We start from the raw sequence: 19,100 nt of genomic DNA, 5'->3' as shown, positions 1-19,100 counted from the left end.
TTGTATATTTTTAGTAGAGTTGGGGTTTCACCATGTTGGCCAGGCTGGTCTCAACTCCTGACCTCAACCACCTGCCTCAGCCTCCAAAAGTGCTGGAATTACAGGCATGAGCTACTGCGCCCAGTCAAACATCTTTTCTTTATAAATTACCCAGCCTCAGGTATTCCTTTATAGCGAAGCAAAAAATGGACTAACCCACCTCCCTTCCAAGGATCTTGCTATCTATCCCTTCTTGCCCTCAGCTACTCACTCCCACAGTCATATACCAGCTCTCATCATTAGACAATTGTAATCCCTATACAATTTAGTTCCACATATCCTCTCTCTAACCACTATTCCTCATCTTTCTAGGTCATTCTCTCTAGACCCGAATTCCAACAACCCTTCAACCACACTGGTACCACTAATCTACAGATTACATCTTCTTTCTACTATACCTTGATGTGTTCCTGAATATCTCCCTAATCCTCTTCATCCAGTTTAATTTCAAGGTCTATCATTATAATCATTTTCTTACATACTCCCTCACCTCTCCTGCCCCATTAATACTGTCCTAGTAAAATCTAGCTCTCTACCCACTCCATGCCTGCCCCATGCTGCTGTAAGTAGCCAGAGAAACACATGTAATAAATGCATTCACACAAACCTTCTAACATATCATATAATATTGTCTGATGTCTTCCTACTAGAATGACTCTCAGGCAGGAATTTTTTTTTTCTAAACTAATTTATTCACTGAAATATCCCAGTGCCTAGAATAGTGCATGTTAAATAGTAGAATCTCACTCAACATTTGTTCAATGACTGAATAGGAGTTCCAAAATAGAGAACACAGCATATGGGAAGGGAAAAAAATCAGTAACAAAATCATTCAAGAAATTTTCCCAGAACTAAAGAATGGGAGCTCCTAGAATTGACAGGGGCCCAGCATCACACATGAAAACTTCAAATCACATGACTATCTTCAAATTACACCAGAACGCTAGAGAGAAAGAGAATAGGATACAAGCTTCCACAAAGAGGAGAAAAACAGATCACAAATCAGAAAAGATCAGAACTCAAAATGTTCATGAAAACTCAACAGCCATGCCCGACGTCACAGCACAATGAAGAAATGTCTTTTTAAAAAATCTTAGGGAGAACAATGGCAACTCAGGATTCTCCACCCAGCCAAACTATTTTAATCAAGTGAGAGGGTAGAATGAAGACATCTTCAGGCCTGCAAGGTCATGAAAAATTAACAATCCACAAATCCTCTTCTCAGGAAGCTACTGGAAGATATACCAAAATAAGAGAATAAATAAGGAGAAAGGCATGAGACACCGGAAAAAGGGAACCCAACCTAAATCACATGCAAAGAAAATCCCTAGATGCCAATGAAGGGTGACCACATCTATGTACCAAGAGGGCAAGTCATTAGTTTAGAAAGGGACAAGTCAGATGCACCAAGATTCAACAAACTGGAACTGAAATAACACCAGATGCATCTGAAAATACTGAGTGGGATTAATCTACTGTTGGAGATTCTGCGGCTAAATTGATGATAGAAAACCAAACAAATACAAGGAAAAACCATAACATTAACTTTAGAGGAAACTAATAGTTCTGAGGGAGATGATCCTAGAATGCAACCTGGCTCCACTGTGAGTAGTGTTTAGAGGGTCCTAATGACACAAGCAGGCTGGAATTACACTGTTCCTTTATTAGGAGGATATGAGAGTGGAAAATAAGTATGTGTGTGGCAGGGACAAAGGATGAAAAACAGCTAAATCCTCATCTTCCATAAAAGGATGTCAACATAGAATGCCTGAAGCAGAACAATCAAGATGCAACGTAAGTATGTTATACAGAGATACAAGGACAGTACACAAGAATCAGCTAAAAGCATTTAACAGAAATGGTCAGGGGCGAGGTCAGAGGAGCCAGGGCAGGGGACTGCTGTGTTCATAACAAGCTTTGTAAAAAACTATATGACTCCTTAAACTATGTGTCCTTAAAAAAATGTTTTAAGAACAGAAAATAACAAAGAGGTAAAATATGAATTATCTGTCCTTCAAATCTCACTTGAGTACTGATGTTTGAAATAAGCATATTTCTTTTTAATGAACATTTCAATTAGCCAGTATTTTACCATGTAACTTTGTTAAAATTATATTACACTCCAATAAGAATGCCTTTACCTGTGACAGTAGTTCTTCCTTCTCTCCAGCGAGTTTTCGTAGCCTTACATCTAAAACAAATGAAAAAGATCATAAACTAAATATGTGATGATGTAGTATATAAACAATTAAAAATTTTTCAAACTCATAAACAGCTAATATTATCTGATAAATTACATTACTTACAGCTCTGAATATCTAAAGAAATAAAGGTGTTAATAGCATTACAGAAAAGTTCTTAACTATCTAAAACGTGTTTCCACACAACTGATATTTATCGGGGACCAAATCCAACATTTGTTCCCCACAGCAGTGATTTGCCACTTAAAGACAAACTGAAGTACAAAGGAGGTCATTTCCTTGTTTCAAGCTTTCACTAGTAGACAGACAACTCAAATGTCAAGTGTGTTCCTAAAGGCTGAGCCCTTAGCGGGAGAGATCCAAATATGTGAAAGAAGATGGGGTAAGAGCAGGACTGGGCAAAGGAAGCTAGAGAAGAGAAAAGAGAGGAGCACAATGCTGGAAGAAGCAAAGTCCCCAAAAGCTAGTAGGGAGGGAAGGGACCCACTCCAAGATGTGGGCAGCCAGGCCAGGCGTGGTGGCTCACGCCTGTAACCCCAGCACTTTGGGAGGCCTAGTTGGGTGGATCACTTGAGGTCAGGAGTTCAAGACCAGCCTGGCCAAAATGCTGAAACCACGTCTCTACTAAAAAAAATACAAAAATTAACCGGGCGTGGTGGCAGGCGCCTGTAATCCCAGCTACTTGGGAAGCCGTATGAACCCAGGAGATAGAGGTTGTGCATTGCAGTGAGCTGAGATTGCGCCACTACAATCCTGCCTAGGCGACCGAGTGAGATTTTCTCTCAAAAAAAAAAAAGATGTGGGCATCCATGGGTGGATCTGCGGCTTGGTGGCAGCATCATTAGGGCTCACTCCTAGCCTGTGGAGGTTTGACTCTTCCCAAGCCTGCATTAAAATAGGCCCCTTCAGCTGAGGAGATACCGTGGTTCACTTAAAAAAGCAGCTGACACCTGGCTAACCACTACCCTCTGTAAACAATCAGGGTCGCAGCCAAATAAAGATTTTGGTTTCTTCTGCACCTTCCAAGCAGATCTGCCTGCTTGGACCTGCAGACGAGGGAAAAAAACAGCAGGGAAACACCTGGGCTGCCTATAGCCAGACTCTCGTTCCATTCTCCAGATCTCTCTTGCTCACCCAGCATCCTGTTTTATTCAAAGTGCCCTACAATCACATTTCTGGAATGCTTCACATTAGAGAATGTGCCTACTAACTTTCAAAATGTTTTTCAGTTTGCTTCACACTTGTATCTCTCACTCCTCTAAGAAGCTTACACATATATGAAAACAAGATGAAAAACAAAAAAAAAGATTTTTTTTTTTAAATAAAAGTGAGCTAATGATACAGTATCTATCTGTGCCATTTTTCTTCCTCTAGAGTAGATTTCTTTGTGGGGTCAATGGATGGGTGACTTTGATTTCTCGGAGAGAGGTGTCAGCAACTTTGTAGTTTCCTGGAGAGAGGTGTCAGATTCTCAAAGGGTTAAATTTAAGAGGTTTAGACTTTAAGAGTCTGGGAAGCCCTGCTCTGGAAGTCATACTTCTCTGATATCTTTTTGCTCATCTGTTTCTTGGCTTAAGAAATGTGGTGGAAAAGAGGTACAGAACCCTGGGGTAAGTAGTAGAACATAAAACCAGATGTTCCAAGGATGAGAAACTTATAACACACTTGAGAAGTCTCCTGCTAGCCTACTGCCCCCCTAGCACAGGTATACTAGACTATCTCTTTGCAGAAAAGTTTATAGTTAAGTAAAAACCAATGTGTATAGGCCCATAGTACTTCCATCCACGGGCCTTACAGTTACACTTATTGCCTTACAATGACCCAGATGCTGGTTTCCCAAGATCAAGGATGTCTGAAGACAATGTGCCAATGTGCCCAGATTCTTCTGGTTAAGGATCTACTTGAGTCTCAGCCCTTATGCTGTTTTTGTTTTCCAAGCTGGGATATGAAAAAGCAGAAAACCCAATAGGGTAACATTAATCCAAGTCAACATAGCAACCAGTTTCTTACCTAATGGCCCTTCTCCTGCTGACTCCAAGACCTGAGCAGCTTCCTGAGACACAACAGTGATGGCTCCAGCCAGTGGTTCATGACTGACATCACCATTGGGAGTGCCATCGGGGATTATAACTAAGCCATGTTTCTGCAGGGGGGAAAAACCCACCATCACAAAAGGCCCATATGGAAGCAGTAAGCTCTGTGAGGTCACTGCAACAATACATGTTTGCTACAGGTAAAACCTGGTTAGAATCAGTTACATGAAATATAGCTCTGTGTAAGAAATAGCTTAAACCTACCAAATCTGGATTAGGGAACAAACACTGTAGTTTGTATTCAGGCTAGGAAAGATGGCAGGATGAAAAGAAGGAAGATAGAGAGTAAAGCAGTGAGGGACCTGAACTCCAGGCTAATGCTAACATACCTCTCCCGTCTTCACTGTCTCCTGCAGGTCAGCCAGCTCCTCTCTGAGCATATCTCGCTCATTCCTAAGGCAGGCAATGTATTCTTTCTGTTTCTCTAGGGCCTGGTTTTAGGTGAGGTAGCAAGGGAAACAATGGCACAGAAAAAGAGCAGGTGAAAGGTAGCAGAGAAGTACCTAATTCAAATAAGCAAAGATAAAGGCATAAAAAGCAAGAAAGCAGTCAAAAGATTGGAAACAAACAGTCAGATATGGGAAGAATTACAGAGTTACATGGATATACATCTCCAGAAGAGAGTTCTCATAGAAACTGGTTCTCATGCATCAATTTGGCAAAACATGTTTAATCACATCAAGCAGGGAAATAAATCTTTTCCAGTCAATGAAAAAAATAAAACAGGAAAAGGAAGATAAAGAGAGCAGCCAGAGTAAAATAAAGCTTTCCTTACTGACTGCCTAAGTACATTTTTATTTGGTGAACAAAAAAAAACCCCCACATTTCATGTTTAACTAAAGTAGTTTATTCAACAATACAGTTGATTTTTAAAAAAATACTTCTGGAATAAAAATAACTATTATACATAAGGTATTTTAATTAAATATTGGCTGTAGATTTTTCTCCAAGTAGTGTGGCAAAATACTCAAATACCACTTAATTCAAAATAGTTAACCTCCAAAAGGATTCAAAGATCAACTTCTGACAATTTAGTTAAATATAACTGAGACTCATTTGGCTTTCTGTTATAGTCCCAAAATGTGAAAAACAAAACAAAACACTGACAAAATAAATACAGCCAAGCTATGAAGAGTTACAGAATATGGATTTCAGAATCAGGCTTTTGGGTCCTGGCACATACTTGTCGTATGCCTCAGTTTCCTCACCTGAAAAACAGAAGGGATAATAGCACCCATCCCACGGGCAGAGGCATAAATCAAGGTAAAGCATTGCCTGTAATGCCTAGATAGCAGGGACAGTTCAGCAGAATCAGGTTGGTGATTTCATTTGTAAATTCCCTGCCGTTTCCTTAATCTCACAACTGTCAGCTGAGGATAATGCAGAAGCAGGAACATACTTTGGTCATCAATGAAAAATAAAATCTACTATGAAAAAATAAAATCTATTGTAAAAGAAAATAACCCAGAATTAAAAATAAACCCAAGGTAAGTAGTCCATGCAGGAATCTGATAACTGGCCTATTTGAAAGAGCCTTTCCCCAAATATTTTTGTTCATATATTTAATGTCTTCTGTTAGCATTCCCATTAATCCAAGAAGTTAAACTATATCAGGTAACTTTCCTCTCAGTTCACTGGGTTTGGAAGTGGGACAGCAAATTGCTGAGAAATTGATAGCTGAATAGTTAGGCAATTTAAAAAATCATTATAATCCTGTTTTGCAACCAAATAAGGAGCAAGTAAATAAGGGATGATAGGAACGACGATTTGTATAGCACAAATTATATGGCAGGCACTATTTTATATGATTTCTGTCTTATACATTATTTTATATTTGAAACCTCTACATATCCTATGAGGTACTTTTATTATCCCCATTTAACAGATCAGAAAATTGAGGCTCAGAGTGGTTATATTTTTTTGCCCAAAGTCACAGTAAGTGTCAAAACCAGAAAATGAATCTGGTTGTTTTTGTTTCCAAAGCCCTTAAATAGTTTTTTAAATATCACAGCTCTATGAAGGCCACATTATATTCCCTTATTGTTAGCCCAGATGATGCTAGGAAAGGAGTCCATACGGCAAATCCTACTCTACTTATCCAAACTGCAATGTCAATATCTGACTTCTTTTCAACAATTTACATTCACACTATATGATGTGTCTCAAGTCTGCCTGTGAATTAACAATGTGCGTTTCTAGCACCATCTAGCTAGTGTTAACACTCCATTATGTTAATAATAATAAATGAAACATTGGGAAAACAAAGCACAACAATACTTTCCCATGTGGTGAGTGTCACTTTAATCTTTATGGATTAGGTATTTTTGGTTACTGGTATCTGCATGCATAGTTATGTCATGTATCACCACATATAAGTGGGTAAATGATCACTGTCACAACATGCTCTATATAAACAACACCACTGAATAAAAAAGACCTCTGAGGAACAGGCCAATTTGAAACTAGGAATTCTAGCAAATGATATACATGACATTTGCCCCTCTTCCACGTCTTACTGCACTGGGTTTTATTTTTACCTTCGGAGTTTTTAATTTCCTCTTCCCATAATTATGGATGGGAAAATAAAATACATCCTGTAAATTCACCCACTTCACCACAAAGTTTGAAGACTACTAAAATACCTTATAATTGAATCAAATGTATTCACGCTGGATCTAAAACCCTCCGTATTACCTGACCATATAACCACTACCCTTGTGTTTGTGTGCAACAATAGCTCCTACAGTAGATTTTTTTTAGGGTAAAAAGTACACGCTTGTAGAGTTCAAAATAATTCTTCATCCCTGACCTAACCTCAAATCCTACCATCCGGAAGCCAAAAGGATGTGTATAATGGGCTGAACTTTTGGGCAAGGGGTTAATTCTCCACATAATTGTACTGGGGAACAAATATCTTTGGTCAGAATGGAAGTGAGTTTATGCTGGGCTATAGAGATATGCAAGTTCTTCGTACGCACCTATTCTATACATGGGCTCCTGGTGTTTAGAACTGCAGTGGAGCTAGAGGCAAGACCACTAATGAACTGAACTTTAACCTGGGAACAATGGACCTATTTCTTCATTAAGTTACTAAATGTAAATCCTAAAAATGAAGCTAGAGACAAGTAGTTACTGACTATACTGAAAATGTGTCTTAAAAGTCAAGGGAGGACCACTGCCCTTGTATTATAATGATAACAAATGTTGGCAAGGACACGGAGAAATTGGAACCCTTGTTCACTAGTGGTGGGAATGTAAAATGGTACACCTGCTACAGAACACAGTATAGCTGTTACTCAATAAAATTAAACACAGAATTACTATATGATCCAGCAATTCCACTTCTGGGTACATACCGAAAACAACCGAAGGCAGAGTCTTGAAGAGTTATTTGAATACCCATGTTCACAGCAGCATTATTCACAATGGCCAAAAGGTAGATGTGTCGATATATCAACAGAAGAATGTGGTATATACATACAATGGAATATGATTCAGCCTTAAAAGGGATGGACATTCTGACATATGCTGCAACATGAACCTTGAGGGCATTATGTCAAATGAAATAAATCAGATACTGTATGATGCCACTTATATGAAGTACCTAGAGTAGTCAAATTCACAGAGACAGAAGGCGGAATGGTAGTTGCCATTCCACCAGGGGTTTGGGAGAAGGGACTGAATGGGGAGTTGTTTAATGGGTAAAGATTTCAGCTGGGGAAAACTAAAAAGTTCTGATGGTGACAGTAGCACAACAACATGAATGTACTCAATGCCAATGAACTGTACACTTAAAAATAGTTAAAATGGTAAATTTTGTTATTTGTATTTTAGCACAATTTTTCAAATTAAAATAAAAAAGAGTCAACTCGTGATTGAATAACTTGGAAGAATCTTGAGGGACTTATACAGAGTGAAAAGGGATAATTCCAAAAGGTTAACATATACCATATAATTCCATTTTTATAACATTCTTAAAAGAGCAAAACTACACAAATGAAGAAAAGATTAGTGGTTCTTAGGGCTTGGGAGGGGAAGGGGAGATAAAGGCTATGACTATAAAAAGGCAAGAGGAGGAGAAATCCCTTATATTGATGGAAATGTTCTGTATCTTCACCGTATCAAGGGCAATATCCTGGTTGTGATATTGTACTATAGTTTTGTAAGATGTTACATTTGGGGAAGATTGAGCAAAGAATATATAGGATCTCTGTTAAATTTCTTCTTTCTTCTTTGTTTTTTTTTTTTTTTTTTTGAGACAGGGTTTTGGTCTGTTGCCCAGGCTGGAGTGCAGTGACATGATCTCGGCTCACTGCAACCTTGGCCTCCTGGATTCAAGTGATTCTCATGCCTCAGCTTCCCAAGTAGCTAGGATTACAGGTGTGTGCCACCACGCCTGGCTAATTTTTGTATTTTTAGTAGAGACAGGGTTTCACCATGTTGGTCAGGCTGGTCTCGAACTCTTGACCTCAAGGGATCCACCCTCTTTGGCCTCCCAAAGTGCTGGGATTAAAGGCGTAAGCCACCATGCCCAGCCCTGTTTAATTTCTTACAACTGCATGTAAATCTAAAATTCTGGCCGGGCACAGTGGCTCATGCCTGTAATACCACCACTTTGGAAGGCCGAGGTGGGTGGATCACTTGAGGTCAGGAGTTCGAGACCAGCCTGGCCAACATGGTGAAACCCCATCTCTACTAAAAATACAAAAATTAGCCGGACGTGGTGGTGCACACCTGTAGTCCCAGCTACTCAGGAGGCTGAGGCAGGAGAATTGCTTGAACCTGGGAGGTTGCAGTGAGCTGAGATCGTGCCACTATACTCCAGCCTTGGGGAGAGAGAGAGATTCCATCTCAAAAAAAGAATACTAAAATAAAATAAAATATTTTCCAATTAAAAGCCAAATAATTTATATTTTAAACTGAGACATCTCAGGGGTTTCTATGGCTGGTCCAAGATTATCAGTTTAAAATACTAAGGCACTCATACAAGCTAGAAATCCTGGGCCTACAGATCTGTGTTAAAGAAAATTATGTGACGTCCTAAAAGAAGCCCATTCTAGATAGTGACCAGATTTTAACTAAAAATTTTAAATTACCTACTTTGCCCCACATGTTTTTTCACATCTCATATTTCCCAAGCAAAAATTTAAATCAAATCAATGGTTCAACAATCAAATTTCACTTTTCAATTTCAAATTTCAATTTTAAAATCATAATTTCAAAACACCTAACAGAATTATTGATTTATTCCCCAGAAGGCTTTTCTAAGTTTAGATGGAATTTTTAATACTCAGCAATTTGAAAGTCAGAGAATTATCTATAAAGTAGCTTTTGTTTTTTAAATTTTTGGTCTACAAACTTTTTTAAAGAAAGGGTATCACTCTATTGCTTAGGCTGGAGTGCCGTGGCATGATCATAGCTCACTGCAGCCTTCATTGTGTGGGCTCCAGTGATCCTCCCACCTCAGCCTCCTAAGTAGCTGGGGCAGGTGCATGCTCTGCAAATTTTAAAATTCTTTTGCAGAGACAGGGTGGGTCTCACTATGTTGCCCAAGCTGGTCTCAAGCTCCTGACCTCAAGCAATCCTCTGGCCTCAAGTGATCCTCGAGCCTTGGCTTCCCAAAGTGCTAGGATTCCAGGCATGAGCCTACAAACTCTTAAGAGGTAATGTAATCTTCCCATGTGTATATTATGAGAGAGGTCCTTGAAGTGATGAAAAAGACTGGATCCTGCTGACCACTGGTTGGGCTTCAGAATGTTCCTAACAACATTCTGAGGGTATAATCCACACAGGGTTTCATATCCAGGCCTGTCTCTCAGAGATGTTCTCAGGGATCTTTAACAACTATTCCCTACTCCCCCTAACCTTAAGCAGAACAAGACTTTTCTTACATGTTCTATTTCCTCTGCCCTTCCCTGACAAGGTAAGCCTCTGGCAACTATGGCTAAGTGGTTCCCCTACTGTAGAATAGAGAGCTCAGCCAGGTGATGGGACTGCCAATCAAAGGCCACATGAGATGAACTGGAGGGAATTTTTTCCAGCTTTTGGTGTACATGGAATCTACCTGCAAGGCTTAGCAAAACAGCAATGAAGATATTTCATTTATCTGGGCCCTTACTTGGGGGAGTTCTGTGGTTATAATTACAGACAGCCACCCTAGAAAGTCTTACATTCCTATCCATTTCTGTAACTGAATTGATTTTAATCTCTTCTTATTTTATTCACCAAGGATTTATAGGATGCTAATAACTTTCTCCCCACCACTACTCTCTTCTTATCCAAATTCCTGTAATGTAAGGATATCAGGTTAACCACAGAGTTTGAATCGAATGCCTGTGGCTGTTTCTGGATAAGAATCTGAAGGGAGGCCAGGCGTGGTGGCTCACGCCTGTAATCCTAGCACTTTGGGAGGCCAAGGTGGATTACCTGAGGTCAGGAGTTGGAGACCAGCCCGGCTAACATGGTGAAACCCCATCTCTAATAAAAATACAAAAAATTAGCTGGGCATGGTGGTGTGTGCCTGTAATCCCAGCTACTCGGGAGGCTGAGGCAGGAGAATCACTTGAACCCAGGAGGCAGAGGTTGTAATGAGCCGAGATCATGCCACTGCACTCCAGCCTGGGCAACAGAGTGAGACTCCGTCTCAAAAAAAAAAAAAAAAAAAAAAAAAATCCTAAGGGAATACAGAGAAACTTCCTTTAAAAGTTCCTACTTATACATTTTACAAGCCTAGTGTTTGCTGAAAAGAAGAGATCTTTCCAGGCACAACATCAGGTTTTCCTATGGAAGTCTCTGTCTCCTACTTACTCATTTTTCATACTGTGTAAATGCTCAAGAAGAATCAAAAGGACAGGTTTTTTCAATCTCTAGGTTAAATTCTACTGTAGTCCTCATCAATGAGCTTCTAACCAAAGCCCAATTTCATCTCATACCCCAATTTTTTTATCTTTCCAAAGAAGTGTCTCCTGGAGGTCAAACACCTCTTTTGTCATGGTGTCTATTTTCTGCTGCATGCGCTGCTTCTCCTGCAGAGGAAGAGGGGAAGAGAAGTAATAAAAGAGCAGAAAGAAAAGGGAGAGGAGGTTTGAGGGAGGAAACAAAAATAAAGCCAATAAAGAAACTTAACCAAAAGGGAAAGTCTGTGATGAACAGGAAAAGCAAAATTGGTCTGCCAAAAGAAAAGATGACATTCACAGTCTTGGCCACAAGATTCTTATTGGTTTGCCCCTACAAAAGTAGGCAAAGGAACCAGGAATAACTGTTCCAACCACAGCTACGTGGCAGCAAGCCAGCTAGAATTTCTGTGTACATACAGCTCCATATGTATATTCTTTCTTTGATAACTGCCTTTTTACCAAACAAGAACTTACATTCCTAGAGAGGGAAATTTAGGTTTGCTTATGAACAAATGATCTTTTATCTTAGAGAACAAGCAGTTTTGAATTTTATTTTTTAAGCAGAACTGATCATTTTGAATTTCTGTTAGCAGAATCTATGACAGCAAGAACACCATGAATTTTGTATTATTTTAAAATTATATTATTTTGAAACATTTAAATTTAGCATTTAACAATCCTTAAATGACCTTTCTAATTAGGCAATGGTGCTTAACAGGTTTTCTTCTTATGCATTATTGGTAAATTATTATCTCCTCCTTTCCCTACTCATACATTAGGTACTTTACCATGGAATTTTCAATTCCAAAGACCAAAAAACATTATTTGTAACATTTGAAGTTTTTCAGCATAACCATAGATACTAACATCTAAAAGATGTTCATTCTAGATGTAAAAAACATCTAAAACTATAGTTCTCAAAGTTTGTATACCTAGCACCCTAAGCTTTTAAAGAAGCCACAGTGATGAACTATAGAAATCCAGCATTATATTCTTCTTAAATGCAATTACAATTAATTACTAGAACACTTTGCCAATCCTAACTTAAGCTATTGAATTTGAGAAGCAGCCCCCAAAGCAGGTTTATTATTTTATGTGGTTGGCATTTTGGCAGAAAAAGATAAAAGAACAAAAAGAGAAAGAATTTCACATTATTTTAAAATACCAGCAGGATACAGATTCTGGAAAATATGCTTCCTACCTTATATGGAGAAAAACCAAGAAAATTAACTTCACATGTAATCTGATAGATCCAAAAGGTTATCTGTATCTGCATTTGAAATCCACAAATTCTGGGTATGTTCAATTATTCTTAATAATGACAAAAATTAACACGTCTTCAAATTTAAAAAGTCATTTCTTTTTCTCTATTAAATGGTTTTTAAAAATCATTTGTAGAGAGAGATATTAAGAGGTAGGTCTGAGGGGAAAGAGGGAAAGAGGGAGAGAAAAAGAAAGGCTAAGGTCTGAGTAGCCAGGAATGTGGACAAGTGTGGTTGGTGAGATCTCTCTCCTGGGATCATTAACATCTATGCTTCCTGACATCTCTGGCGTGTCAACACTAACTTAACATTAGATGCCTTTGATAGCCACACCTAGATAGTGGGCAGGATCCCCCTTCAAACATTTCCATATTTATCTAAAAACATCGTCTCAGGAGGGAAAACCACATTTAAGGAAAAAAGATGCATGCAATGTAGTAGGCCTGCAAGAATGACTAATGTTTTCAAAGAGTTCTTGGTAGACTATGCTTCATTCCATTCCTAAGATGTTGCCAACAATGTGGCAGAGTCCCTTTGCTTGCAGAAACCTGAACCTTCAGACTAGCCATTCTTTACCTTTTTGTACAGAACGTATCTTGACGTTTCTTCTTTTTCATTTAGCCACCTGAGAAATGTATTTACCTGAGTGAAAATCAAACTTATTCCCCAAGAATCATGTCCCAAAAGATGGCATTCACTAATTCCAAAGAATAATGTTATTCTATAATTTTTCCTTTTGCCCATTTCCTAAGATATCTGTAGGAAACAGTGTGCTTAGGATAAAAGACACAAAAATTTCTGCTACCAAAGTGGGGTAATGTTTATAGGATTTATAGTATTAATTTTTAAGCATGATCTGGTTTATGTTTGAAAACTTTTAGTGTACAGTCAAATATAAAGAGACAAACTCTGATGCATCTTAACTCTCCTTCCCTCCCAACACATCCTCATCCCCATTCAACTCATTTTTTTTTCAAAATTAAGTATTCCCACGGTTCATGTACATACCTCGATAAGCTCATCTCTTTGCCGCAGGCCTTCTTTAAGTTCTTCCATCTTATGCTGCAGCACACTACACATATGTTTCTGCCTTTCTAACTCCTGTTATTAAACAAATAATATCATTTACACAGGTCATGGCACACAAGAAATTTGAACATATACAACACAGAGGTTAAGTATGACCTCCAGAAACATGCCCAAACTCCTGATTCATAGTAACTTAGAAAAATTGTGTATTCTATAGAAAAGTTAAGAAAATTTTAAAATTCCATCTTGTATAATTATCTGGAAAACCTGAACTAATCAATGGCAAAATTATTAAAAACAAAAGATAATTTAGTAAAGTAACAGGTTATAAAATGAACATATACAATTCAATGACATTCATATACAAATAAAATTCAAAGAAGGAATAATAAATGCAATATCAAAATAAAATCAATATTAAATAAAAAACATACATGTAAACTTAAAAAATATGTCAAAAACCTATATGAGGAAAATTATATAAAGCATTCCCAAAAGACAGAGAAATAGGATTGAATAAATGGAAAGGCATACCATCTTCTTGGATTAAAAGTCTCACAACATTATAAAAAGCCAGTTCTCCCTAAATTAATCTATACATTTAATGTAGTACAAATAAAAATACCATCAGGTTTTTCTTTTATCATCAGAGCAAGGCAAGTTGATTTGAAAGAAAAACACAAGAAAAAGTAGCCAGAAAAATACATACTGAAAAAGAAGAAAGCCGGCCTTACTAGGTATTAAAACATATTATAAAGCTTCTATAATTAAAACAATGTTGTTATGGCACATGAATACAGACCAAGGGAGCAGAATAGAGAATTCAGGAAACACCCACTTACATATACAAATATATTTAAAAACAATAAAAATAAGAGCATCTCAAATCAATGAGAAGGAAAGACTTTTAAATTAGTAATGTTGGGATAACTGGATATCCATTTGGAAAAAGATAAAATTGGAACTATACCCCATACCACACACCAGGACAAATTCCAAATCAATCAGAGGTTTACATAAGGAAAGAAAGCCAGGGAGTGAATGGGGGAAGAGGGAAGGGAAGGGAGAACAAACTGTACAGGAATAAAAGTAACCAAGGAGTGGGGCAATCTTTACTGAAAAAATGACTCAAAAATCCACAAGCAATGAGGTAATGGTACAATAAATTAGACTACATAAAAATCAAAATTTTGGGCTGGGCGTGGTGGCTCATGCCTGTAATCCCAGCACTCTGGGAGGCTGAAGCAGGCAGATCCCTTGAGCCAAAGAATTCAAGACCCTGCCTGGGCAACATGGCAAAACCCTATCTCTATAAAAAAAATTCAAAAATTAGCCAGGGTTGGTGGCGTGTGCCTGTAGTCCCAGGTACTCTGGAGGCTGAAGTGGGAGGACCACCTGAGCCTAGGGAGGTTAAGGCTATGGTGAGCCATGATGGTGCCATTGCACTCCAGCCTGACGATGGAGTGAGACTGTCTCCAAAAAATAAATACATAAATAAATAAAACTTTTTAATGGCAGAGAATCTCTAAAACTAGGCCAGGCACGGTGGCTCACGCCTGTAATCCCAGCACTTTGGAAGGCCGAGGTGGGCGGATCACCTGAGGTCAGGAGTTCGAGACCAGCCTGACCAACATAGAGAAACCCTGTCTCTACTAAAAATACAAAATTAGCCAGGCGTGGTGGTGCATGCCTGTAATCCCAGCTACTCGGGAGGCTGAGGCAGGAGAATTGCTTGAACCTGGGAGGCGGAGATTGTGGTGAGCCGAGATTGCGCCATTGCACTCCAGCCTGGGCAACAAGAGTGAAACTCTGTCTTAAAAAACAAACGAACAAACAAACAAAAACTAGAAAGAAAAAAAGCACTAACTGCATAGAATAATAAGCTACAGAAATGGACAGTTTACAGAAAAAGAAATAGAAATAGCTCTGAATATGAAAAGATACTCATACTAAGAGAAACAGAAACAAACTATTTGTCTCACCAAAATACTAGCAAAAGTTAAAAAACTTGACAACATATTCCAGAACAGAACTATGGGGAAAGAAATAGGCCCTCATACATTTTGGTGAGAATGTAAATGGTATAATGCTTACAAAGGAGACTACAGCAGTATCTGCAAAACTACATACCTTTCGACCCAGCAATCTCACTCTTCATCATAGATACATTGGCAAAAATACAAAAAGACCTATGCAGTATGTTATTTCTACAGGACTATTTTTAACAGCAAAACATGACAAACTTGAATGTCTATTAATATAGGGAACTGGTAGAATAAAGTGTGGTACATCCATACTGTGGAATAATTATGCAGTGGTGAAAAAGAATGAGCAAGATATCTCTATACGACATTCATAAGGTGATAAAATCTAGATGCACGACAGCATTTATATTAACAATATGCTACCATTTTCTAAGAAGAGTAAGAAATACATATATTTGTACATATATTTTGAATGATTATATATACATATATATCTTTTTAGATTAAAAATGGCTACCTAATTTATCTCCTTGGATTTAAAACATGGAAAGATAAACCATTAAAATTTAAAATTCCCTAAAGGAAGGAGAAAATAGAGATAAAGAGACAGGGATAGAAGATTAACTTCTTCAAATATATTTTCTTTGTTAACTTGACTCTAGATCTATGTAACTATTCTAGATAGTTACAAAATTGTAAAACAAAATTAAATTTAAAAAGCAATTCCTAGTGGAAACAATTCAAGTGGCCATTGATAGGTGAATGCATAAACAAAATGTGGTATATATACAGTGGAATATTATTCAGCTTTAAAAAAAGAAACTCTTGTCACATGCTACAACATGGATGAGCCTTAGGACATTATGCTAAATGAAGTAAACCAGTCAAGAAAAGATATATTATTATATGATTCTACTTACTTATGAGTTTGGTACACAGAGTAGCCAAACTCACAGAGACAGAAAGTAGGATGGTAGTTGCCAAGGGCTGGTGGTAGGGAGAAATGGGTAATTGTTTAATGGGTATAGAGTTTTAGTTTTGAAAGATGAAAAATTTCTGGAGATCTGATGTACACTAATGTGAATATGCTTCACACTACTGAACTCTACACTTTCAAATGGTTAAGATAATAAATTTATTGTGGTTGGTAATGATAATTCAAATTTTTAAAATAAAAATAATTTTAAAAGTAATTCCTAAATATTGAAAATAAAATGCAGTGAACCTAACTATACATCCGGTTAGTAGCACAGAAAGAAACTATTTCAAGTAACTTCTAAAAACAATAGTTTGGCCATACACAGACTAGTGGCAAAAATAACAGCCAAGCAAAACAAACAAAATAAAAATCTTTTAACTATTTTCAGTAATTAAATTGTTGGTGTTAATGTTGGTATTGCTATTCTAGGCAACTTGGGATAAAGCAAAGAGAACAGAATGTAACATAATTACTATCATCCCTAGAAACTTTGAGAACTAGGAATTGTAGTGTAGGGGAAACAAACAAAGATATAGATGTAAGACAGAAGAGGTTAAATAAAAACCCTAGAGTCCTGCATATGAACTGGAACTATCAGCATGAACTCATAATATATTTTGTCGTTAAAAACAAAAAAAAACTTCACACACATATTTCCCAAATTTATCCCCTGAAAAGACCCATAAACACTGACCTACTTGGTAGCAATGAGCATCTCTAGCACTTATACTAAGACAGAACTAGGGCTCCTTGGACAAATGGCTGATTCCAGGTCTGGGGCAGAAAATGTACAAGATGAGACTGGGACATCTTCTGCCAGAAAGCAAAGAAGCTATCAAAAACAATTAGACTCACCAGAAGTACTTGAGCATCAACCTCAAGAGGTTCACATTAGCCAAAGATGGGACAATTTTATCATCAAAAAGAATAAAAGCGCAGTGCAACTGAAGACATCAAATGCTTGAATTTATGACTTCATATTGATATTTTAAGAGAAAAGTAATTGGTCACAACCAATTCCTTTTTTTTGAAAACTCATAAAGGGAGAAAATATTTGCAAATAATATATCTGATAAAATTCTTATATCTAGAATATATAAACCTTACAAGTCAATAATAATAAGGCAAAATCCAATTTTAAAATGGACAAAGGATCTGAATAGACATTTTGCCAAGGAAGATATGCAAATAGCCAATAAGCCCATGAAAATATGTTCAAAATCATTAGTCACCAGGGAGATGCACATCAAAACCACACCTATTTGGATGGCTAGAATAAAAAGGACAGATAACAGTGTTGGTGAGGATGTGGGGAAATCAAAACCTGCATACATTGCTGGTGTGAGAATATAAATAAAATGGTGCAGCCACTTCGGAAAACAGTCTGGCACTGTTCAAATGGTTAAACACAGATTTATCGTATGAATCAGCAATTCCACTCCCAAGTATATACTTAAGAAAAAGGAAAGCATATATCCAGACCATGAGCAGTGGCTCATGCCTGTAATTCCAACACTTTGGGAGGCCGAGGCAGGAAGATTGCTTGAGGCCAGGAGTTACCAGCCTGGGCAACATAGCAAGGCCCCATCTCTTAGAAGAAAAAAGAAAAAGAAAACTTATGTCCAAAAAACAACCTGTATACAAATGTTTATGGCAGCATTATTCTTAACAGGAAAAAGTATAAACAACCCAAATGTCAATCAATGCACAAATGGATAAACAAAATGTAGCATACCCAAAAAAACGGAGTATTAATAGGCTATAAAAAGGAATTAAGTACTGATACATGGTACAACATGGATGAACCTTGAAAACATCATGCTAAGCGAAAGAAGCCAGTCACAAAAGACCATGTATTATATGACTCCATTCATATGAGTCTAGAATAGGGAACTCTATAGATAGAAAGTAGATCAGTGGTTACTTAAGACTGAGGGGTTTGGGGGAAAGGAAGATGATACTAAAAGGTATATGATTTCTTTCTGAGGTAATGAAAACATACTAAAAGTAACTGTGATGAAGGTTACACATATATGTGAATATACTAAAAACCACTGAATTGTACACTTTAAATGGATGATTTGTATGTTATTTGAATTATATCTCAATAAAGCTGCTTAAAAATAATATTAAATAGGCCGGGTGCAGTGGCTCACACCTGTAATCCCAGCACTTTGGGAGGCCAAGGTGGGTGGATCACCTGAGGTCAGGAGTTCGGGACCAGCCTGACCAACAAAGTGAAACCCCATCTCTACTAAAAATACAAAATTAGCCAGGCTTGGTGGTCCATGCCTGTAATCCCAGCTACTCGGAAGGCTGAGGCAGGAGAATCACTTGAACCCAGGAGGCAGAGGTTGCAGTGAGCCGAGATTGCGCCATTGCACTCCAGCCTGGGCAATAAGAGCGAAACTCGTCTAAAAAAATAAAATAAATAAACTAAAATAACATAAAATAAAATAAACTGGTAATGATAAAATCAGAACATCCCATTTTGCAGCCCCTAGTCAATTAAAGGATCTAAGCACACACCTACAGCCTAACAGTCAGTCACACATCTGGGCCTCCTGAAGGAAGACAACTGCATCATCTATGAAGCAGACTTTCAAAAAAAAAACT

The 19,100-nt window shown here is 37.7% G+C and overlaps 1 protein-coding gene across 10 annotated transcripts in view; it reads right to left on the bottom strand.

The window, feature by feature from the left end:
* Window positions 1-19,100, bottom strand: part of LRRFIP2 (LRR binding FLII interacting protein 2) — a 100,494-nt gene that overhangs the window by 8,548 nt on the left and 72,846 nt on the right. For 4 of the 10 annotated variants that reach the window (XM_054552359.2, XM_054552352.2, XM_054552354.2 and 1 more), the window contains 5 exons: window positions 13,500-13,592; window positions 11,266-11,358; window positions 4,663-4,764; window positions 4,251-4,383; window positions 2,181-2,230 (listed from right to left, as the gene is read on the bottom strand). In XM_054552359.2, the coding sequence (XP_054408334.1) occupies window positions 2,181-2,230; window positions 4,251-4,383; window positions 4,663-4,764; window positions 11,266-11,358; window positions 13,500-13,592 (471 nt within the window). The remainder of the gene's footprint in view (window positions 1-2,180; window positions 2,231-4,250; window positions 4,384-4,662; window positions 4,765-11,265; window positions 11,359-13,499; window positions 13,593-19,100) is intronic. The other 6 variants (XM_054552353.2, XM_054552355.2, XM_054552357.2 and 3 more) reach the window with 2 other exon arrangements.

This window comes from Pongo abelii, chromosome 2 (genome assembly GCF_028885655.2).
Source record: "Pongo abelii isolate AG06213 chromosome 2, NHGRI_mPonAbe1-v2.0_pri, whole genome shotgun sequence".
Lineage (NCBI taxonomy): Eukaryota > Metazoa > Chordata > Mammalia > Primates > Hominidae > Pongo > Pongo abelii.
This window is presented reverse-complemented; position numbering and strand designations above follow the sequence as displayed.